General features: G+C 32.6%; 2 protein-coding genes across 2 annotated transcripts; both read left to right on the top strand.

Annotated features, from left to right (window-relative positions):
• The first annotated feature begins 8,217 nt into the window (after positions 1-8,217).
• Positions 8,218-11,163, top strand: LOC105791803 (ATP-dependent Clp protease proteolytic subunit 4, chloroplastic). The gene is made up of 2 exons (XM_012620037.2): positions 8,218-8,740; positions 10,332-11,163. The coding sequence occupies exons 1-2, from the start codon at positions 8,358-8,360 to the stop codon at positions 10,813-10,815; spliced, it is 867 nt and encodes a 288-aa protein (XP_012475491.1). The 5' UTR covers positions 8,218-8,357; the 3' UTR covers positions 10,816-11,163.
• A 316-nt stretch (positions 11,164-11,479) lies between these two features.
• On the top strand, positions 11,480-13,639 carry LOC105791802 (trihelix transcription factor GT-3b). Its single transcript, XM_012620036.2, has 2 exons — positions 11,480-11,965; positions 12,781-13,639. The coding sequence occupies exons 1-2, from the start codon at positions 11,765-11,767 to the stop codon at positions 13,363-13,365; spliced, it is 786 nt and encodes a 261-aa protein (XP_012475490.1). The 5' UTR covers positions 11,480-11,764; the 3' UTR covers positions 13,366-13,639.
• The last annotated feature ends 12,200 nt before the right edge of the window (positions 13,640-25,839 follow it).

The following is a 25,839-nucleotide window of genomic DNA, read 5'->3' as shown; positions in this document are numbered from 1 at the left end:
AGACCACTTACATACACATCAAAATTTATTCATCACAAGCCATTCAAATGGCTAGTTCCAACAAAACATTTGTATGCCATCATTAGCCAAATTAACCTATACATGCCATTATAACCAAAATTAATTTACTAATTATACCGAAAAGGCTGATGGATAGTGTGAAGTTACTCCGACCAGCTTCCAACGAAAATGAGCTTCTGAATTACTATAAAACATGGAAAATAACACAGAGTAAGCATTTAAGCTTAGTAAGTTTGTATAACAAGGAAATTAACTTACCATTTAATCACACTTAAGGTAAGCATGCTAATATAACCAAACCAATTTGGCCAAAAGCCTAAACACATATCCTCAACATGTTAGCCATGTAACACTTTCCATAACTAATAAACATGGATGTACATAATCACTAGGTAATATTCGCATACATGTATCATCCATCTCATATTTCAATATATCATGTAATATCATTTCCATGCAATTCAAGTATATACCCGTAATTGTTCATTTTGAACTCATATTGTTTCATATCAGAACTTTGCCCGTTGAACCATTTAAAATATCATTGGATACACTGGTAGTACACACGAAGTGTGCAAATCTGTAATCCATCAATTCATTTACTTGTATGCTTATACAAGCATGTAAACGGGAAGCTCTTCCGAGCCATATAATGGGAAGCTCATGTGAGCTAAGTAACGGGAAGCTCATACGAGCTATATATCAGAAAGCTCTTGCGAGCCAAGTATCGGGAAGCTCAAGAGAGCTATGGTGTGTCTGCAACATATGCAGGATCACAACTATATCGGGAACCCTAATGACATGTCATTCGTATCCTTCAAATTTCTAAGGTTCAAAGGCGACTCGATAATTATCGGATATGTTATCATAATTATACATGGAAATTTGTACAAATAAATATACAATTTAGTTACACGAACTTACCTCGATAAGTTTTCGTAGATACGAAGGCTACTAGTCCGATACTTTTTCTTTGCCTCGATCTAACTCCGTATTAGGTCTATCCGAATCTATACGAATGAATTTAACTCAATTTAATATAATTCATATTCAATTTAATCCAACACACATCTTTGGAAAAATTATTATTTTGCCCTTATACTTTTAATTAATTACAATTTAGTCCCTAGGCTCGAAAAATGAAATTCATACAATTTAATCCTTATTCAAGCCTAGTTTATTTTCATACATATCAATAGCAGCCCATGTATTTCACAAAATTAAGAATTTTTCCATAAATTTTCATATTTTCAATTTAGTCCCTAATTGATAATTTTAACAAATTTCTCTTTACAAAAGTTGTTTATCTAACAACAACCTTTCATTTTCTATCATAAAACTTCAAAATTCAATTATACTCATCCATGGAAAAACCCTATTACTTTAACAGTTTTGTAAATTAATCCCCAAGATAGCTAGATTAAGCTATTACGATCTCGGAAACATAAAAATTATTAAAAACGAGACTAAAATACATACCTAATTAAGCCAAATAAGTTTGCTAAAACTCAAGCTTCCATGGCTAGGGTTTCCATATTTTTATGAAAGATATGAGAATGAATGATAATAATAATTATTTAATTCATTTATCCTCATTATTTTATTAACTTTCCAAAATTAACCTTACTAATTTATTAAATTTCCAATGATGAATAATCATTCTTATCTACTAACTACTCTAAATGGTCTATTTTATATATAAGGACCTCCAATTTTAAATTTCATAGCTATTTGATACTTTTAACTACTAGAATTCAAGTTTCATACTTTATGCAATGTAGTCCTTTTTATCAAGCTAGGCATGTAAGCGGTAAAATTTCTTAACGAAATTTTCATACGATATTTCTATCATACTATAGACCATAAAATAATATTAAAATAAATTTTATTCCAACCTCGTATCTGTGGTCCCGAAACTACTGTTCCGATTTCACTAAAAACGAGCTCTTACAAATTATGCAAATAAAATGACTAAATCGTAATACTATGAAATTTATTAAGGGAATTATAAGTGTAAAATATAAAATGGTGCATTTGGTTGAATGTTAATATTTATGTTGAGAAAAAGAAATGTGCATGGAAAATAATGTTATGCATGCAATTTATTAATTAGGAGTTAAATTGTGAAATATGGAAAAATGTGGAATATTTTCAAATTTTTGTTATAATATGAACATTTGTATGAAATTATGTTAAATTCCTAAGTAGACAGAATTAGAACTATTAGGATACTAGTGGCATGCCATTAAGGATCCTCAACGCGCTCTTTATTTTTTAGCACATTAGTGCTCTCTGTTTAGCACGCTTGTGCTCTTCGTATAGCACCTTGGTGCTCTCCGTTTACTTGTGCATATATTTGCACCCCTGTACTTGATCTGTATATCCTGAATTGTTCTAAATAGTCTACTGTGGGAAAATGTGTGAAGGCAAGAAACACAAGTATTTAAAGTATCAAAGCAAGTATGGAAATTACTCAAGGTAAGTAAATTTGTTGAAATAAATGTCTAGTCATAAAGATATTCATGTGTGGAAGTATAATATATATTAGTAACATTTTAATTATATGTTATATTCATTTATTCTTTTAGTGCTTACTAAGCCTTCACTAGCTTAACGTGTTTATTTCAACGCGTAGGTACAGTTAAATCCGACGAGCTAGAGTCGAGGTTGTCAACTGCTCATCTCATCACATCGCCAAGCCCGAAAAGTGTATGTATTGCTTTTTTATTTAGAATGACATGTACATAGGTGGTGTGGTATGGAACTTGGTAAAAAGAGGTTATTTTGTAAACTTTAAAAGTTTTACTTATTCTAGGTAAATTAATTAAGTACTTTAGCATTATTGAAAATGAATTAATAAGAGTTTAAATGTATGTATGCATATGTGGTATGATTATTGGTTAAGTATGGTTGATTTAGAATTGCTTTAAATTGGTTTTTAAGTGTTGAATTGGTTCAAACTCTTTGCAAGAGGCTTTTAGCAAATTTTCCAAATATTTTTGAGCAAATTTTGTAATACCCTGAAAATTACTATAGTAAGAAAGTAAGATATTATCCTCAATATTTTAGAAACCAATCAAAATCATACATATTGTCTCTTAAACGAGCCCTCGAGGCCCAAATTATGCATTAGAAACAAAGTCGAAAACTCATAAAATTTTTCGAAAATATTTAAAATTTTCAACACTGTAGAGGTCACACGGCCGTGTGACTCACACGGTGTTTGGAGACACGTCCGTGTCTCAGGCTATGTGGGCATTCGAAATAGGGACACACGGTCGTGTCTCAGCCCATGTGAGTATACTGACTTGGGTCACACGGCCAAGTCACACACCCATGTGCTAGACCGTGTGAGCATTATGTTTTGTGCAAATTTAAGATACGTGGGACATACGGCCGTGTCACCTGGTCATGTGTCACACACGGTTGAGACACACACCTGTGTCTCTGCCCGTTTGGATGAAAATAGGTCATTTTAAAGGCCATAATTAGACATCCAAAACAAGCCAAAATAAGTGGCTAAACCCAATAAATTACATATAGGTCATCATTAAACAAAATATCTATACATGTCATTATAACCAAAATCAAAACGTTCGAAGTACTGATAGAACCGATGGATAGTGTGATACAACTCCGACAAGCTTCTAACCCAATTGAGCTTCCGATAATCTGAAAAGTAAAGGAAAACAAATACATAAGCAATGAATGCTTAGTAAGCTCGTATAACCTTTAATCGTAATACTTCTTTTCAAATATGAAATTTAAACATATCAAGAATAATTCAATATTGATACCACAATACTCATGAAGTTATATTTAACAACTCACTAAGTGAATACATCTACAGTATCACTTATACATATTATTCTTAGCATAGTAGGATTTTAAACAACTTTAACTCTTCCAAATTTCTTTATTTTCATTTGCATTTCTTTACTTTCCACATTCATTCCGTATGCATAACACATCAGTCATAAACATGTCATTCCATCATAGCTACAAGCTAGTGCATTTAAACATGGACCTTTTTCGAATTAATCACATGATAAATCATTTCATAAGAAATTGCATAACTTAAACCTTACCACTCTTTCATAAGTACAAGCATATTTTCATCTGAACACTTACCATTTCAATGCATCTTATAATTTAAACATATTACCATTCAACCAGTAGTTTAGCACTTGCCTAAGTATCAAACAACAACACTTGTTAGCGTACTTGAACATATTTCATTTAATTTCAACATCAATAACCTTATTATCTCAACATGTCACACTTGAGTTTATTACTCATCTCAACTTACATAATTTTCATGTTTCAACATATCAAGATATTGATATATATACTCATTACATGATACATATCATCTTTTACTGTTTTTTCATATACATATATCATCCAAGACAACTCTCAATAACTTGCCATTCAAAGAACGACTTACGGATATGAGTACAATCATTTTTAGAAGCCTGAAGGCTAAACTGAAGCACATAAGTGCTAATTAGAAACCCGTAAGGGTTGAACGGAAGCTCATAGGAGATGAACGAAAACCCATAAGGGTTAAACTGAAGCTGAAAAGAGCTGAATGGAAACCCATAAGGGTTAAACTGAAGCTCAAAAGAGCTGAACGGAAACCCATAAGGGTTAAATTGAAGCTTAAAAAAGCTTAACGGAAACCCATAAGGGTTGAACGGAAACTCATATGAGTTAATGGAAGCTCATGAGAGCTAAAAAGAAAGTAAACACGAAAGTTCGCAACAAATGCTGAACCTCGGTTTACTTGGGTAATTTGCCATTAATTCATCCTTTGCATTTACCGCCAATTCTTCCTTTGCATTTACTGTCAATTCATCCTTTGCATTTACCGTTAATTCATCCTTTGAATTTACCATCAATTCATCCTTTGCCACAGAACGATTATACTCAATCCCGCATTCCACTCGTTTTGAACATTCAATTCAATTTCATAATTTAACAATATTCCATTTTTCAACAACATGCTAAATACATGATAATTTAACAATGTTCTATTTTTCAACAATATACTAAATACATAATATCATTCATCATTTCAATATAATTATAAACCCCATGAACTTACCTGAATTGAGTTGTAATAATTGTAGGAGTTGAGGGACTATTTCGTTATTTTTCCCTTTTCACGAGTATCGACGAAATTTTGATCTAAAATATAAAATTTCTCATTCATTAGCATATATTTAAGTTCCAATTCATTTCACAATTTATATCCTTCAAATTTTCAAATTTACATAATTACCCTAGCTTTTACAACTTTTACAATTTAGTCCCTTAACTAGTTAATCTATCAAATCACTAATTTTCCTCAATTAATAATTTATCCAAATATTATAGGCTATCATATAAACCTTAATAAAATATAAATTTAATATCAAACCCTAATATTTTAACCATTTTCGCAATTTGATCCTAACATCAATATTTAACAAAATCACTTTATAATATCACCATACAACAAATTTAAATCTCTAAACCCACTTGATATTAATACTTTATTTCAATATATTAATTTATACAATAAAAAATCATTTCATGCAATTTGGTCATTTTTACATTTTTACAAAATTGCCCTTTAAAATTTTACTTTTATTCAATTTAGTCCCCGAGCCTAAAACATGTAAATTAGCTATTTTTAATGTAAGCCCATGCTAGTTGAATATTCATATATTTTCCTCCTCCTCTCCATTCCACATCCTTAATGTATATAACATGCTTATACGTAACATTATCTATAATTCCACTATGAACTTATATGTTCATATCAAAGTTGTCCACTTGAATCATAGTCACTAAATTATTTATATCTTAAGCTACAGAATTCTAAATTAAGATCTTCTTGATGTTTTTGAAACTAGACTCAAATATATCTCTACCATAAAATTTTAGAATTTATAATTTAGCCAATAAGTACAGTAAAATCTTTAAATTTATCCACATTACATTGTTTGTGACTTCAACCTTTCTTTACTAACAATTAATTATCTCTTAGTACGGGGTTTGGATGATGTTTTTGCTTGTTTCTATTGAAAATAGACTCATTAAGAATTTAAACATATAATTTTAAACCCATAATTATTTTTTTAAAATTTTTGATGATTTTCCAAATTCAGAACAGGGGAACCCAAAATCAATCTGACATTGTCTTACAAAAATTCATATATCTCATAATATGAAATTATTTTACTTACAACATTTCTTCTATGTAAAACTAGACTCGATAGACTTTAATTTAATACTTTAATTAACCTCTAGTTAAATTTCTACAATTTTTGGTGAATTTTCAAATTCAGACTACTGCTGCTATCCAAAACTGTTTTAGTGCACAATGTTGATAACCAAGTTTATAGCACCCTCCTATCCTTTCTCGACAATATTTCCCACCACTTCCTCTTATTTCCCTTCACTAACATATCAAGAACATAGAACCTTATATAAGAAAACTCTACTTTAACATCATTTTCATGTTTTTTCAATAATATCAAACTTAAAAATATATTGAAATCTTTATATTCTTACCTTGTCCTATTGATTTAAATCTTTAACTTGATTTTCTCTATCCTCCACTTCTATTTCTTGAATCTAACTTGATATTCTAGCTCCCCATAGTCTCCTTATTATTTTCTCTCTTGGTAGCTATGGAAAATCTTTTGATTTCTAAGTGAAAATGGTGAATTTTTGGTAAAATGACCAAATTATAAAGAAAAGAAAATTTCTTTCTTTCTTTTCTCTTCTCACATTGGTAGCATGGAAAGATGAAGAGAATTCTTCATCTTTCTTTTCTTATATACTAAATAGAATAATAAAAAATATAATTAAAAATCAAATCAAAATATTAATAACCTAATATTTATTTAATTAATCTAAAATATCACTAACATCATCATTACTCTTCAACATTATCTTCCTTGCTAAATGACCATTTTGCCGCTAATTATTCTTTAAAATTCCTCTATTGACTCATCACTCACTTTGGTAAAATTGTGATTTAACCCCTCATACTTTTTCCACTTATTCAATTTGGTCCTAATTCATCCATTTTCCTTAATTTCTAGATCATTCTACCCTTAAAATATTTGAACTATTGGTCTTTCAACTTTTTCGTATTTACACTTTAACCCCTCAAATTTTGAGTATTTACTCTTGGGCCATAAAAATTTTCTCACTTTTGCGATTTAGTCCTTTATTGAATTAATATATCATTATATACTTCCCAATGTTGACAAATTTGACCTAAAGTATCGATACCAGGGGTCAGGAATCGATATTTGGTGTTTGGAATTGAGTTTTTGAAAAATAGAATGCTAATTTGGTTTGATACCATGCTTTGGTATCAATACCTCAGCCATAGGTATCGATACCTACATGAAATTTTTGAAATTTTGAGTTCCAAAATGCCATTTTGGTATCAACACTGGTCAAGGGTACAGATACCTTGTTAAGGTATCGATACCCTATGTTTTGTTACTAATACTTGCCTCTGTTTTTCTTAAAAATCATTTTTAAATCACTTTTTAACGTAAACGATTGACCGATGATGACCCCAAACATTTAAGATAAAAATTAAAGACTTAAATAAGTTAAAATGCTATAATTAATGTTTGAAATTGCTTACTGTTTAGTCAAGATCACTTTAGCACCAAATGTAATAGTCCTATACCAGGTCCCGAAGGTCGGAACTAGTATAGGGGTGTTACACATGAACTTTGATTTGGTACAATTATATATGTGGAACTTTGATTGTGGTTCAAATGTATACATGAAACTTTAATTTTGATTCAATCATACATATTTAAATAAATACATCGATATATTTTATATGGATAAATATAAGTATTTTTGTATGAAATATATATAAACATAAAATGAAGCTATATTAGTAATTATGTTAATAATTTATGAGAAGCGAATCAAATAAAAATTCATGTTTAAACTTACATAAAATCAAAATTTATGCATAAAATTATAAATTAAACCAAAATTATATATAATTTTAATATTTATCCTTTATTTTATAATAAAGTAACTAGGTAAATTTAGATAATATTAAAAAATATTAAATCATTTGAGACTCAATACTATACGGACTAAAGTTTACATTTTTCAAAAGTATAAAGACCTCTCACATATTTAAACCTTTGCCTATCCAATCATAGCGTAGGATAATAATATTGGAACGGTATTTCCCAGAAATCATATCAAGAACGAAGGGCAAAGGGGTGGCGGCTTCAGTCGGAGTAGTTGCTTATCTGTGACTGAGTTTTCTCGACGCACCACCAACATCACAACGCGCCATGGGTTTACTATCCCTCTCATCTTCTCTAACCCCTTCCTTCTCCTCTCTTCATCTCAAACCTAAACATAAACTCTCTCTTACTTTCCCAAACCCTTCCTTTGTGTGCTCCGCACCCACATCCACGCCCCTCTCCTCATCTCTCAAACTGAAACCTACTGCGAATTCCCTCAAATTGTCAGCCCCTCAGAGCCCCGCCACCGCCATGCGAGGGGCCGAGGCCGACGCTATGGGGTTGTTGCTCAGGGAGCGAATCGTTTTTCTAGGTAACAACATTGATGACTTTGTGGCTGATGCCATTATAAGTCAGTTGCTGCTTTTGGACGCTCAGGACCCCACTAAAGATATCAGACTCTTCATTAATTCCCCTGGTGGTTCTTTGAGGTATCCCCCTTTTTTTTTTCTAGGATTTTATATTTTTTCTGCTGCCCTGTAACCCTAAGCAAAGATAATAATGCAAAGAACACATTGTTGCTACAACTTCTGCTCTGTTCCGTGAAATTGTTTTCTCTCTGGGAAAGAAAGAACATTTTAGTCTGCGTGTGAATCTTGGAAATTCATATCCGATGATTTTATCAATGGGCATTTTCTTAATTAAGATTATTTTTCTATGAATCTTGAACTGACAAGTCATGACTTGGGTGAGTTACTTTATTGGAAAAACTCTGGCTGAAGGTACCATTTCTCTAATCTTGATCGCTTTAATATTCCCCTAACAAACTGAATAATGAATTCTCTGTTTGTTCTTCAACTAGGACACATCATTGTTTAGGTTCTTGGAAACGAAATGGAAATTTTTATTTGATTGGAGTGGTATTCTCCTTGGATATGGATTATCATTGTTTCCTGATATTTCTTATTGAAGGAGCATGATAGCAATGATTTAAAGATCTATCTTGTTTGTAAACCCCATTTAATAGAGTAGCATCTCTAAAGTACTTATAGAATGCTTCCGAACCTTAGTGCTTGATAAGCTAGCAAGTCTAACCACTAAAAATAACTCAAGTAGCCTAAAACGGATATTGGGTCATGGCTGAGCCTATGGTATAAATGTCCAGCAAGCTACAACTCTTGGTTTGCAGCATCAGCTCGAGGATGGAAACTTTATTGCTTCGTCCAAGCATAAAGAGTCTTGCTTCATCATTAAATTAGCATGTGTGGTAGTTCACAATCTTATTGTCCAATTGTGTGTGATTATTTATTCTTTTTTTCTTCTAATGACCAAGGTCAAGTTTCTTAGTGTGCTTTATTTTTTTTCAATTCCTTAAAATGGGCAAATTATGCGCAATAGATGTTTCCTGGATTAGGAGTCAGCTCTGATCCTTCTGTTTATGCAATCTTTGGGTATAACTTAGGTTGTTGCAGGGCCAGTTGGAAGTGTTCATATTCTTCAATCTTTAGGAGCTTAGAGCAGTTGGCATTATATGCAGTTTAGGTCATCAATTTATGTTTGAAAACATGTATGCAATCTTACATGTTATGTTTCCATTGAGGCTTGAAGCAAAGGGTACCCACTTTTGCAAGGGAAACGTTTCACTTGATGGGGAAGGAATGGAAGATTTTGGTGAACGGTTCCTCATAATTTGTCTAATGTACTGACATAATCACTTTGCACGTGTGCGCACACACAAGAAGAAAGAAAACCACTAAATATATGAAGACTATAACTGCTAGTAAACATGATAAATTTCCATTTCCTACCCTTTCCACTCAACCAAATAAGACTGCTTGCCCAACCTTCCTTTGTTTTTATCTTTGTGCAATCCAAATAAGGCTAATAATTAAATTACTCTTTTCTTTCTGTTTTTCTTTAAAAAAATTTATTTTCCTTCCCATTGGTGATGTACAAAAGAATAGAAACTTCCCCGTTATGGTTCCATTTTAACATTTTGTCTTCTATTTGATTTCTGATTGTATCACCTTGCTTGCCTATCCTTTCTTTTTGCTGATCTGCTGTTTTTGCTATTTGTATCAGTGCTACAATGGCCATATATGATGTAGTGCAGCTTGTCCGGGCTGATGTTTCCACAGTTGGAATCGGCATTGCAGCATCAACAGCTTCGATCATCCTTGGTGGTGGCACCAAAGGCAAGCGCTTTGCAATGCCAAACACACGAATAATGATTCATCAACCTCTAGGAGGTGCTAGTGGCCAAGCTATAGATGTGGAAATCCAAGCACGGGAAATTATGCATAACAAGAACAACGTGACAAGAATAATTTCTGCTTCTACTGGGCGTCCATTTGAACAAGTGCTGAAGGATATTGATAGGGATCGATATATGTCTCCAATAGAAGCTGTGGAATACGGAATAATAGATGGTGTTATCGATAGAGATAGCATCATTCCATTGGAACCAGTGCCGGAAAGAGTGAAGGCAAGCTTAAACTACGAGGAAATTAGCAAAGATCCTAGGAAATTCTTGACCCCTGATATTCCAGATGATGAGATATACTAGATTGGCTTGGTTCAGGGCATGCAATGCCAGGAGGCACAATGTTTTAATGGGGCTCGTCTTTCATTTTGGTTTTGTTAAGTAGAACTTTGTATCGAAAATGTAGTTGCTGCATACAAACACAAATATGAAGATCTTGGTAGCTGCATACATGCATAAATTGAGAATGTAGTTGTGGTCCAAGCAAAATAGAGTAATGTGTTTTAGGAAGAATTTGAATATCGTGAAAACGGAGGCTACAAACGTTTGATTCATTTTTCCGTTTCTCTACAAGTTTGTAGACGACTATGGTGCTTTTCTATGAAATCTACACTTCCCAGTATAAATACAAGGTGTATAATTTGGTAACAAGCCTTTACTTGGAATTCTTAAATTAGCATATTCCACCAGAAACATCTATTCAAAGCAGTTTGGATGGGCAATAGAGTGCGATGCAGTGCATTGCATTTAATATCATGTTATAATATTGATAGTATTTAAACTCACTGATACACTAATAGCAGATAAGTTCACCCAAATCCACCCTTAATTAAGCATTTTTTTTCTTCCTTTTTTAATTAATGAAAACTAAAAAGTAGCTGTGGGAAGTGTATAAGCAACGTTTTCCTATCCTCTTTTATATGTAATCTAAGTTTGGGCCTATAAATGAATGGACTAGCTAGCTGACATAGCCTAGTGAAGAACCCACCATATCTGAGAATTAGCTTCAGCAATTTGCACCTGTGAACAAAATAGAATTGGAGTTTCCAAGCGCTGGGAAACGGAACAAGGACTTAGGGACCTCCATGGTTCCACAACCACAGTGATGGGTAAAACACCCAAGCTTGGACGACTCAGTTTCAGAAGAAGATCAGCCCATCAGGTAGACCTTGACAAAGTTAAAGTTGCTTGGCGAAAGGGCTGAGAAAACCCTAAATAAAGGAAGACGGATTGGTAGATTAAGCAGAGCAGGATGTTAGGGAGCGGGCAGTGGGGGCAGGAGGAGACTCGGGAGCTGATCTTCATACGGGGTGAGCTTGAGAGGGACTTCACCGCCGCCAAGCACAACAAGACCCTTTGGGAGATTGTGAGTGCTAGAATGAAGGATAGAGGCTATACCCGAACCCCTGATCAGTGCAAGTCCAAGTGGAAAAATCTTCTCAATCGATACAAGGTCCTTTCATTCTTCTTTCCCCTTTCCCCTCTTTACTTACTCTCCAACTGCAACATTTGTAGAATTCAAGGATGAATATAAAATATTCGAGCTCAATCATAGTTTCCTGATTTGTCATCTACTCATAATATATTTATTTTTGTTCCCTGTCATTCCTCCCAACCTGTCTTAACTTCCTATTGAGTAATGTCACTGCATTGGATGCATCCAGGCAAACAACCCCTTTTTGCTATCATCAATATTGTACATTGCATGCAATCTTTCCAAATTGCTTTCAAAATGAATGGTTTAGTTGTCTAGACTCTCGAGAGTAATATGCTAAATTGTTCTTTCTTCTTCCTTTCATTTTATTATTATTTTAAAAATATGAAGGTATGTTTGTATAAATCAGTGTTACCTGAAACGGTTCGAATGAGAAACAAAACCCAGAATGCAATTCGATAATGGTGATCTTCTTCAGTTTGTTTAGTAAATGAAATACAGATGTTTTTCTTCGGACTTATATATACTATAGTTTTTGTGATAGACAAATTTTGAAGTTTGTGACTTGCTTGCTTTACTCAAATAATTTTATAATAAATTATATGCTAATGGGATGTTAGTTTTACTGAATTGGATCCCTAGTGTTCGTGATTGGAAACGTGCTTTGTCATCTTGATCTTTATGCAGGGGAAAATTGATAGGGAAATAGTGATTTATGGTAATAGAAGTGTAAGTGTTGCTTTGTCATCTTGATCTTTATGCAGGGGAAATAGCAGTTTTTGGTAACATAGGTGTAAATGTTGCTTTGTCATCTTTATGTCATCTTTATGCAGGGGAAGGAGACATCTGATCCTGAGAATGGCTGCCAATTTCCATTCTTTGAGGAACTACATGCAGTATTCACCGAAAGAGCCAAGACTATGCAGCGCCGCCTACTTGAACCCGAAGCAGGTTCCGGTTCCACCCAGGCAAAGAAAAAGGTGAAGAGAACAATCACGGAAAGATCCTCAGATGAATTCTCTGAAGGCGAGGACGAAGATGAAAGTGAAGAAGAAAAGCCAGCTCGAGGCATTTCACACAAGAGGAAAAAATCTGACAGTACTGTATTGGATAAATCTCCTAGACCAAATTCTGGCACTAGTACAGGCCTCCAGGAAATGCTTAGAGAATTTTTTGATCAGCAACTAAGGATGGAAATGCAGTGGAGGGAGATGATGGAGAAGCGTGCCCAGGAGAGACAGTTGTTTGAGCAAGAATGGCAGCATTGGATGGAGAAGCTCGAGAGGGAAAGGTTGATGGTGGAAAAGGCTTGGAGGGAGAGGGAGGAGGAGATGAGGAGAAGAGAAGAGAGCCGAGCTGAGAGAAGGGATTCCTTGTTAACCACACTCTTGAACAAACTCATAAACGATAATAATTAATAACCTCTGACCTAGAATCTATATATACATAGGCATATGTTGTTCGGATATTAGAAAGAAAGGTGTTTTATTTTGAATAATGTGGTTTTAGTTTACTGATTGGTGAATAGATTTACTTTAAGTTACTCGGATTCGTACGTGAGTGTCGAATTTGGGCATGATTAAATTTTTCAAAGTTTTTTCATGTATTTGGAGTGGAGAATCTTTGGAGGTCGTATAATCATGTATATGGGGAACATAGGATATAATGTGAATGATAATTTCATTGTTCAAACGCTTTCCATTTGCCTAACATTTGTGCACATGTCACTGCTAACATTTCTTTTATGGTTTCACAGCTTTCAGTTAATGGTGAATTAATAGTCGCTGCCGATCCAATGCTGTCCCCTGCTATAGCAATGACTGCTCAGAATGTAATAGCCGACACTTCAACTCCCCTGCACTAGAATTTTAAGGAAAAAAAAAAAGCAAAGAGAGCGTTAACTGCAATAGGTTTTCTATTTTCCCCTTTGGTTTCTAATTACTTGTCAATTGTAAAAGCAATACCCCATTTCATTGTCCATGATATGGCTTTTTTAAGGTTTTCCTCTTTCAATTTTTCTTCATGCGAATAAGTCACTTGCATTATTCTCAACCATTGTTATCCGCCTAGTGGTGTCCCATATTCTCAGTTGTAATTTTGAGGCCATAAAATACTGCACACGGCATGAATGGCTCCACTTGTAAGCATGGAAACCGGGTTCTAGCAAGTGAACAGGGCCACAGGCCCAATACTACTGACTTGGGCCTTGAGATAAGAGCCCAAACCCAAGTAACAGACTAAAAACCCAAACTCAAGTCTCATGCCTCGACCCAAACTCCTGGCTTGCATCTTAGACCTTAGACCACAAATCTAAAACCTCAAAATTAAGACCCTAAATCTAGGTTCGAGGATCCCGTAAATTAGAATTTGAGCCTTAGGACCTTAGATCTTGGACACTTGGTTTAGGACATCAAGCCCCAAACCCTATACCATGATAAAGAACTCTAGAAACCAAACCTTAGATCTCATACCCTAAAGGCAAGAATCTAAACCCTAAATTCGAAGCCCTAGCCTCAAACCAAGCCTTTAAGCTTTAACCTCTGACTTGGTTTTGGACTTCAACCTTAAACTATAGACCTCAAATGTAATTTAATTTAGAGATCACATACCAACCTTCAAATCCATAGTTTTCACTCCCCAACAATTGTGGTAGACATATGTCTGACAATGTCACAATCTTACTAATCTTACGCTTTCCTTTGCCAAGCTTGTCGATTAAGGACATGTGATGGATGAAGGGAAATAAAAAGTTTTAAGACTAAAAAGATAGCTAGTATATACTTTCAAATAAGAGTCCAATTGGAGAAGGCCAATCTAATACTTGAAATATCCAATAATAAATCTTAACTAAAAACAGAAAAATCCCTAAATATATAGTAGAATAACTCTCCTAATTATAAGGCTAAAATAAAGGAGTGCTACTTGTACTCACACTTTCCACAACTTAGGAACGTGGCCTCTTTTTCTAATTGACAAAATGAGTAATGCAATCCCAATAACAGTTTAATTACCCCCTCTTTTCTGTCACATGTCCTATTTTTTCTCCTTTAATAAACACGTAGGGGCGGTTTGCTATCAACATGATAATTAATCAATCCCCAAGCGTTCTTGAACCCAAAGTCAACCTCTAAGTAAGGAATAATCTCAATCATCTCACTCATTGTCATTATCCTTTCTATCATAGCGTCACAGGCCACAGATTAAAACCCGTGATCGTTGTGGAAAAAATATCCCATGGAGATCAATTTACTAAATGGGGTTCATTTGACCCGCTTGAACTGGCCTGACTTGTGCAACATATAGAGAAGCTCATCAACTTGAAGCCTTGGTGGCCCAAAGAAATAGTCTAATAAAACTAGAGTTACCAGGGTAGTTAACAAAAATCAAAAGGGATAAAAATGTATAAAGTTTAAATCCTTTAAGACTAACATCTTGTAGATAGGCACAAATCTCGACCGTTGATGTAACTTAATCTATACTATTGGTTTTGAGGGAGCTTAACTATAAATAGAGTCTTTCCCCCTCATTTGTATTCATTCAGCTAGGAGTGAACGTTCTATCGAATCGAATGAAAAAACTTTGAGTTAATCGAATTTTTGAATCCTATTTTATCATCATAAATCGATTTGCAATTTTCTCGAATCAAGCCGAGTGAGATGGAACTCGAATCGAATAGAATATATTTGTTCGAGTTAAATTAAAAAAATGAATTTGGTAGGGATTTTAATTTGGGGGTTGAATGAAATAATGAAGAAGAAGAAGAATAGAGGGTTTAATTTAGGGATTTTTGAAGAAGAAAAATGGATTTGGGGGTTTAATTTAAGGATTTTTGAAGAAGAAACATAAATTTAGGGGTTTGGATAGACAATTTTATTTGGGGGAAATTGGGAAAATGGTCGGGTTGGTTGGTTGGGGGTAGACAGGCTTAGAGGGGGATGGGGTTTGGGCTTTGGGGGAAAATAGAGTAAAAAGGTTTGGGCTTTGGAGGGAAATAAGGTAAAAGGGTTTGGGCTGGTATAATATAAATTTAAATTTTAAAAGAATATAGATTAATATTTGGTTTATTCGAGTTATTCAAATTTAAAAATTTAATTTGATTCGAACTCGAAATTTGAAAAATAATTTGAGTTGATTCGATTAACTTGATTCGAATAATTTGAACTTTTTTTCGAGTCGAATCGAATTTTGCTCACCCCTTCGCTCAACTGTAAACATCCAAAGTAATAGATTACTTTTGAGAGCATTTACTCAAACATTGGTGTGCACTATTTTTTCGTGGTTTTTTGTTAGTTCGTAACTTTTTTTATCGTTTTTCAAGAGTAGGTTGACTTAGGTAAGATTTGAACCCAAGAAATAGCCTAAGGCTGCGTATTTTGCCAAACTAAAGTTCTAGCCCTGTGACAGTTGGTATTAGAGCTAAGGTTCAAAGGTGTCATTCGAGATGACAAAAGGAGAAGATAAACAAAATGTCTCGATGGAGGCTCGTAGGAGGTCTAGGAAAAATAGCAGATTGAAGGATATATTGTCAGCATTGGAATGTCGAGTGACCAATCTTGAGAAATCCATGGGTGGTGCAAAGGAAACACTTGAGGTAGTTGAGTGACGTACTGATGAGTTAGACTCAATGAGAGTGCAACTCAGGAACTATGTTGCGGAGGCTTTCATTTCCAGTTGGGATGCGATGTGAGAGGCCCTCAATGTTGGCATGGATGATCAAACCAAGAAGTTGACAAAGAAGAATGATGCTCTTGAAGTCATGGTAACGACTTTGAAGGAACAAGTTGCAGAGCTTAAGGGGGAGCTCATTATCTGTAAAGTTGCTCTGGGTAATGGGATGTTGGCTTCAGGACTGAAGCAACATAGAATGGATGTTCTTAAATCAAAATAGTTCAAGGGGACGAGGTTCGCAAGAGAGGTGGACAATTTCCTCTAGGGGATGGAACAATACTTACATGTGATAGGCATCGAGGATGATGCCACTAAGGTAAGCAATGCTACATTTTATTTTACCGATGTCGCTATTTTATGGTGGCGTCATAGGTCCACAGATGAGAGACGAGTTGGCACCTCAATAGGAACTTAGAAGGATTTTTAGAAGGAACTAAAAAAGCAGTTTTACCCATAGTATGCCGAGAAGGAGGCTTAGTCTAAGTTGCGTCGAATTACGCAACAAGGCACTGTTCGAGAGTATATTTGAGAGTTCAGTGAGTTGATGCTTCAAATCTCTTACTTGAATGAGAAAAAAGTTTTCTACTAGTTTAAAGATGGGTTGAAGCCTTGGTCGAAACAAGAGTTGTGTCGACAAGATATCATTGAGCTTACTATAGCCATGGTCAAAGCGGAATCTTTTGTCGAGCTTGGCCCAAGGAAAGACAAGTTTTAGTCTTCCAAGCCCAAAGAGAGGGGCAATGGTGAGGGAGACCATGAGGAAGATGGAAATGACAACAATGGCAATAGTAAGAATGGTGGCAATGAGAAACCACCTAATGGGAAGGAGAAGCCCAACAATAGACCGAATGGGCTAGTGAAATGCTTCATTTGTGATGGTCCGCATATGGTGAGGGTCTATCTAAATAAATCTGAGCTTTTTGCCATTGAAGGGGGTGATGAACAAGAAAAAGTATTAATGAGACTTGGTTCAATTGTGCATTCTGTCGAAGCCAAAAGAGTCAAAAAGAATGAGAAGAAGTCAGTAAAGTGCTTCTTGTGTTGTGGTTCGCATAAGATGTGGGACTGTTTAGAGCGACCAAAGATGTTCACGATCAATAAAGAGAATGAAGTATAGCCTATTAAGAGTGAGTGTAACACCCCATACCCAGTCCGATGGTTGGACCCTAACTACGAGATGCTACGAATAATTCTGGAACAATCACGTGTAATTTAAAACATTGAATGATCATATTAATACACATTAATTATTAAAAATGCAAATGGGACTAAATCGAGATTTTAAATACAATAGATTAGATTCGGGAATGAAAAAATATCAAACTGTATTATTTTTTCAAAACTTTGAACTAAGTATTGATACTAAAGAAACAAGTATCGATATTTTGTGATAGGATACCAAATTCGATATTTATACCATTTTGGCAATCTGTAATATGAAAACACTGTTCATTTGGTCAAGTATTGATACCTTGGTCCTTGGTATCGATACTTTTATTCATATGGTACAAAAATTACAAGTTGAAAATTCATTTCATGCTCAAACCTATATCTTAATTCATAAATGTAAATAGAAACACATATGACATATGACCTGCATAAAACTCATTCAATCCATTACAAACATGCTATGATTCAACCATGATCTATTAATCATCTTATCTATTATAATTAATATCTAAGTATGCAAAGGCACCATTATCCTAATACTAACCAATATATCATTTGGCACCATCACAAACAAATTTAAATATAAACTCAATTATACATACAAGTAATTTAACTAAAATGCAATCATTATATGAAACTTATTTCATCATCAATAAGGTTTCAAATACCAATTATCAAAATCACTCATTCATGCTACTTAACAAAGGCAAATATACTCACTTCCATAACCACAAGTTACCAATACTAAATGACCATTTCCATATCAATTCACAAGATATCAAAACCAAAACATGCCTACCATTCAAATGACACAAAAAACACTCAAACCAATGAGATCAACATGATAATTCTACTATTTACTCCACATTCATCACAAGATCAACATGAAACTCAAGTTTACATTATGTACCAACATTCACTTATTTTACATATTTAACTAAAACTTTAAATTTGACAATTTCAAAACCCTATATACATGCCACAAACCGAAATAACCAAGTCAAAAATACCGAAACAAAAGCTTGATAGTGTGAGCCTTGAAGTTGATCCGTCCGACCAGTTTCACAAAACAAAAACTAAAGAAAATAGTAAATATAATAGAGTAAACTTATATAGCTTAGTAAGTTCATACTTACTTAAACAAAATTCTTACCTCAATTTACAATTAAGTAAAAAAATATAACTAATTTAATATGTATTTCCGTCAAGAAATTTACAACAATAAGGTGAGTGCTTCATATATCATTTGTATAACCTCTCAATCATTCAATACAACATATTTTCAGTATCATTCAATTAGGAAAGAATCAACATATAAATCGTATTAACCAATTGATCATGTCAATTCATATTCATATTCCATTTCTTTTATACATACACAACTTTGTCACCAATATCGCATTTACAAGGTAAGTGTTTCATACATAAAATTATAAACTTTAAGTCGTTTTAATATAATTTCGAACAACTCTTAAACACCTAATCATTAATTATTTAATTTCATCACTTAACATTTCAATATTCATATAAACATATCATCTCCAAATAATTCATGAATTCAATACATTTACATATTTTCAACATATGGCCCGATGAACTATAATAAACAAATACAGATACATGGGTAACTACACCACATCGAAATGCTTGTAAGAGCTCAAACTACAACACACCAGAGCACCGAAGTGCAGAGCCCGTAGGCATCATATAATCAGTATCAATACATCCCTCCACCACACCAGTATAACTCGGTAATTTGTAAAAAATGCTAGATTCTGGTATAATCAGTAATCTCTTCGTACCATCACATATAACCCGTATAGTGCGCAAATATCTCTATTGGCAAGTCAATCGTATCCTAAAAGTTTACTATGTTTAAATGGGCATTTAATCTGAATCCATCACATTAACAAAATTAGAGACATTTCCACATTATCTGTACACATACCATATATTTATTTTATCCATTTCGAGAAAATTTCATTCATATTTCACAACTATTTCTCAACTTCCAAATAGTACACTTTTACTTTACACTCAATTATAGACAATTCACAAATAAATTTCATTACTAAATATTCTTTTTTCTTCCAGTTACACTTAATTGAAACATATAATAATATATTTACAAACTAATGAAATTTCACATTTGTGCAATTAACTAGTGAACAATAATATAATTATAAAGAAATACACATATAAATACTATGAACTTACCTAAATTATACTTTCGCTCGACTCGTAAGGACGAATCCACAACTTTCTCTTTTCCTCGATTAACCTCCGTACGATTAAATTCTTGATCTATATAATGATTAAATTCAATATATCAAATTCAAATACATATTCCAACTCGTTTTATGCATATGACCCTTAAATTATTATTTACATATTTTTCTTGAACTTTTTATGTTTCACTCAATTTAGTCCTTAAACACGAAACTCCAAATCTAACAAAATTTCTCAAATACCCATGCTAGACAAATTTATTTCTATTTTAGTACAATCCAAAATTATTCAAAATTCACAAGAATTCCATGTCAATTTTAATATTTTATCAAATTAGTCCTTTAGCTAAAACCGACTAAAATCACTTAACAAAATATTTATGTTTAACAACCATGCTTAATAACCTATCAATTAAATACACAAAAAAACTTAAACCATTCATGGTGAGCCCCTAAATTTTTAAAAATTTTACAAATTAACCCCCAAACTAACTAGATTAAACTAATACAATAACAAAAACATAAAAATTACTAAAAACTAAGCTTAAAAATGTAACCAAGCACTAGGGAGAGCTTGGTCGAACCTTTCACCTTCAACAATTGTGATATTCGGCTAGAGAAGAGCATAAAAGTAGAAATTTTTATCTTTCTTTTTGTTTAATATAAGATAATATACTTTTACTTTATTATTTTATTAAATTATAACATATTAATTAATTAAAATGGGTCCAACCGTGCAAACTATTTCCTATTATGGTATTATTGTCACATAAACCCCAATGACTATCTTTATTTAACTATTTAACACCTTTAACTAATAAACATCAATTTTCATCTTTTACAATTTAGTCATTTTCAATTAATTAACTATTTAAACGTTAAAATTTTGTAATCAAAATTTTAATATAACCTAATAACACTCTAGAAATATTTAATAAAATATTTACGGACTCGGTTTATAGAAACAAGATCCTCATACCTCATTTTCTAAAACTACTTGACTTTAAAGGCAACCATTTATACTTTACCATTTGTTCAATCAGCAAAATTTAACCAAATAAAAATTTATTATATTTATATTTGACCTACATAAATAAAATAAAATAAAATAAAGTAATAAAAATTCTCAGACTCAAAAGTCAAATTTGTGGTTCCAAAACAACTATTTCTGACACCACTGAAAACGGGTTGTTACAATGAGGCTTTAAAACTTGGGCCAATGATACTCAATTTTGAGAAGGCAAAGAGGAATTGCAAGTAGAAAGGGTTGATGTATGTGGAAATCAACATCGCAGGTAAAAAAAGAGTGATTTTATTGATACGGGGGCATCTGACTTGTTCATATCAGAGAAAGATGAAGGTAAACTTGGTCTCTTGGTTAGCAAATCAACCAAGAGAATCAAGATTGTAAATTTAAGAGAGGTCCCAACTGTAGAAGTAGCACAAGAAATTGAGCTATAGATTAGTCAATGAAAAAGCAAGAAAGATGTAACACCTCTTACCCATCTCCGTCACCAGATTAGGGTTATAAGATGCTACCAAACAAAACCAAACAGAAACAAGCTATCATAGTTCAATTTTCTTTAAAGATAATTTAATAATCAAACATATAAACAAAATCATGATAATCATGCATTATAAAGTTTAATTTGAGCTTATGGAAGTCCTAAAACAATTCAACATGAACTAGAGACTAATTTGAAACATTTAAGAAAAACATGGCAAGAATACAAAACAAAGGTCACACAGTTGTGTGACAGCCTGAGTCTGTATGGTTTGTCATGCACCCAAATTGAACAGACTACACGGTTGTGTCCTGCACCTGTGTATGACGCATAGCCGTGTGGCAAACCGTGTCACAAGCCATGTGTGCCTAAAATACCTTCAACAATAAGCCAAATTTGACCAAAGATCTCTTAAACTACAAACTAATGCATTAAACCCTTGAACAACATGATACAAGACACCAAAACATACCAAATTCAACTTAATTCACTTAACCTAAGTTCCTAACCAATATGTCTCAATTGGCACCACAATTCAATCATGAAACAACAACCATTCATTACCATTCATGCCAAGATTTTTCATAGCTAAACATATTAATACAATAATCATTTCTTTTACTAAGATATCAATAAGTAAAGTTCAATAAATGACCTAAAACATAAGAATCTATTTTCACAATTTAAGCATACCTTATTTAACCATGCCTTTAACCATTTCATACCATTAAAGTCATTCACTCAAAACATCAACAACTACCAACATTCAATATCAAGTCATGCTATTACCTAAACATACACATAATGTCATTCAAATATTGCCTAAAATCATTAACTTACTAAGTGTCAATTAGGTACCAAGCACTTAATACATCAAGGTTACTTATAATCTTATTTATAATCAAAGTACCAAAACATGATCATTTATATTGCAAAGTGAACATCCTATATACATGTCAAAATATCATGTATCTCCCTTTCAACCAACTAATCTAACTTTCCACCATTTAGCATTAAAACATTTCAAATTTACTTAAATAAACTCAACCTCATCAACCCAGTCCTTTATCCATACCATGACATCATATTACCTATGTAATTGTATATTCAAAATGTCATTTCAAATAACAAATGCACAATTCAATCCTTCCTTTATATGCATATGTTTTCAACTAAGCATATTCCTTGCCATACCTAAATCGATAAGATTTTCAAGTCATATCAATACACTAGTGAACCAAAACAACTTCTAAGTACATACTGCACATAAGTGAACCTTAGTACAATCAAAAGACTACCAAACCAATGTTGGGATAATGTGAGCTTCTCGACGATCCACCTAACATGTTCCGCAAGTTGACCAACTACAAGGAAAAGGAAAATAAGGGAGTAAGCATTACAAATGCTTAGTAAGTTCACAGGTATTTAAAATAAAAAAACTTACCTCAGGTTATAATTATACCCTACATGCTACTTAGCTTGGTAAAGTTTGCCTATTATGACAATTCAAATATAAAAAAAGGTGAGTTCAACATTTATCATACTATATAGTAACTTAATCATATAAAAATTCAATCTAACATTCCCTTATCATTCATAAACAAATAATCATCTAATCAACTCACTATCTTAATCATACCATACAATTTATTTACTTGTAATACATCTCATTTCAAATAATTGTCAAACATTATTTTCATTTCATAATTTAAATTCTCAAACCAAATCATGTTAAACCATATGAACTTCATTCTCTTTTCATATCAATTCATCTTTGAATCATATATATATATATATATATATAAATTGTCAATTACTACTTCGTTTCATAATACGAATTTCTACTCACATTCATTGATTTGTCACGTTTCCATTTTGGCTCCCTGGGCTTATATAATCAATTCTCAATATGTATATGCACCATCTAATCATTGTATCAAATCAATTTGAAGACCATTTATTCAAATTACATTTTACATATTCCTATTAACCTAACTTGGACTCGGATAGATACATGGATTCAACCAACACACCAATTTGGCTCCCAATGTTTGACGGATAAATATGTAATAATGAATTGCGCCCTGCGCTGATCGGTAAAACTGACAAATAAATGTTCCCAGCACTGGTTGGTATAACCAATAAATGAGGTGCCCAGCACTCCCTGGCATGTAATCGTATAACTCTAAACTCTTTCTATCATATGGCATGCTAATTATACCCGACATTGCTTGAACAGTTAATAGGGTAACAAGTTTCTAATATTCATTTTAAACCAATTCTCAATTTCAATATCGTAATCTAAATCAAAAAAAATCAAGAATTCCACATATATATTTATCATAGCTCATCACCACATTAGTATAATCTCACATTTCAAATAATATTTAATATTTTCAATTCAAATCAATTCAATTCTTTTCATGTACAACCAATTTAAATCGAATCAATTCACTTATTTTGATCAAATCATCACTTTATCACATAACATATCCTATTTCAGGTCAATTAAAAGTCAATTCCTTAATTTATCGAATTATACTATCTTCAATTATGTTCAATTTTAATATTTTATCTCACCTTTTGTCTTGAATTGTAAACAATCGAATTTCAATTAAACATGTTTAAAATAATGATTTTAAATGCATAACAATTTAACACAAACATATCGTATGAACTTACCAAGGCTAAGCAGTAAAAATTACAATGTTAGGGACTAATAAGAAATTCTCTTTTTCACGATTATCTATTGACTCTTGATCTAAATAGTAATTTATTTCAATTATTAGCTCAAATACTTTATAACAATCCATTTAATGCATATGACTAGACCTGTTCATGGGTCGGGCCACCCGGACCGGCTCGAAGGCCCGCCCGAAATGTAAGAGGGTTTGGGCAAAAAAATAGGCCCAAAAAATGGGCTTGGACAAAAAAATAAGGCCCGTTTGGCCTTGGGTAAGGCATTTTTGGCCTGGGCTTGGCCCATTTAAAAATTTGCTCTTTTTTAATGTTATTTTCTTGTTATTTTCTCCCTATTTTGCTACTATTTTACTATTATGTTGCTACTATTTTGTTATTATTGTTTGGATATTGTATAAAACTTGTTTTATTGTTAATTTTGTTATTATTTTAGAGGCATTTATTAATTTTGTTATTATTTTAGAGTCATTTTGATTGTTAAGTTGCATCTATCTTAGTGTTATTTAAGTATACATATTTTTTAATATCTATTTTCAATTTGTTGGGAAATATTTATTTTGATGTTTTTAGTATTTTGATGTATTTTATATATATAAAAATTATATAAAAATTAATACGGGCCGGGTTTTAGCATTTTTATATCCGGGCCGAGTTTGGGCAAAATTTTAGACCTATTTTTTAGGCGGGGCCTAACAAACGGGTCTGAATTTTTAGTTGGGCCCGACCCCAACCCAGCCCGGCCCATAAGCACCTCTACATATAACTTTTCTATTGACATATTTTAAACCTAAACTTTTACTTTTTATTCAATTTAGTCTTTAATATCAAAACAAGTTTATTTTTACAATTAACCCATAGAGCCGAATTCTTAAACATCCATAATCAGCCCTCTAATGCTGAAATTTTACAAGAAAATCATGCCAAATTCAATATATTTTCAATTTAGTCCTTAAGCTTAAAAACTATACAAAATCACTTTACAAAATAGTCTTATTTCAACATCAAGCTTCAAACTAAACCATTAACAACTAAAAGCTTCAAAAATATCAATGGAAAATTTTCCAAACTTTGAAAGAATCACAAATTAGTCTGAGCTAGATAGATTAAGTTAAAATAATCTAAAAATATAAAATTCTGAGAAAGCAGATAAAAATAGACTTACATGCAATTAAATAAGTAAGGCGAAGCTTCCTTAGGTTCAACAATGGTTTATAGTTGAAAAATAAAAAGAGAATAAGAAGATGACATTCCTTCCTTTTGTTTTATTAATATTATTACTTTAATAATTAAATTAAAACATATAACATATAAAATATAATATAAACTAATGTTCAACAGTCCATTAATTTTATTATGGTCTATTTGCAACATAAAACCTCCCACTTTTATTTTTAAACCATTTAATTAATAAAACAATAGCAATTAAGTTTTATATCGTTTATGATTTAGTCCTTTTTCCTTAATTAACTATTCTATCACTAAAACTTTTGGACCAAGCTTCTATTCACCAATATAATGCTCCGTAAATATTTAATAAAATATTCACGAGCTTGGTTTACAGAAACAAGGTCCCAATATCTCATTTTCTAAAACCACTTCTATAACACCCCTAACTCATATT

The sequence above is a fragment of the Gossypium raimondii genome, chromosome 8, assembly GCF_025698545.1.
Source record: "Gossypium raimondii isolate GPD5lz chromosome 8, ASM2569854v1, whole genome shotgun sequence".
NCBI lineage: Eukaryota > Viridiplantae > Streptophyta > Magnoliopsida > Malvales > Malvaceae > Gossypium > Gossypium raimondii.
This window is presented reverse-complemented; position numbering and strand designations above follow the sequence as displayed.

Excerpts from the sequence above, each read along its gene's own strand:
- LOC105791803 (XM_012620037.2), top strand. The coding sequence starts at position 8,358 with ATGGGTTTACTATCCCTCTCATCTTCTCTAACCCCTTCCTTCTCCTCT. Across the intron at positions 8,741-10,331 it reads TCCCCTGGTGGTTCTTTGAG|TGCTACAATGGCCATATATG; the intron begins GTATCCCCCTTT and ends TATTTGTATCAG.
- LOC105791802 (XM_012620036.2), top strand. The coding sequence starts at position 11,765 with ATGTTAGGGAGCGGGCAGTGGGGGCAGGAGGAGACTCGGGAGCTGATC. Across the intron at positions 11,966-12,780 it reads ATCTTCTCAATCGATACAAG|GGGAAGGAGACATCTGATCC; the intron begins GTCCTTTCATTC and ends ATCTTTATGCAG.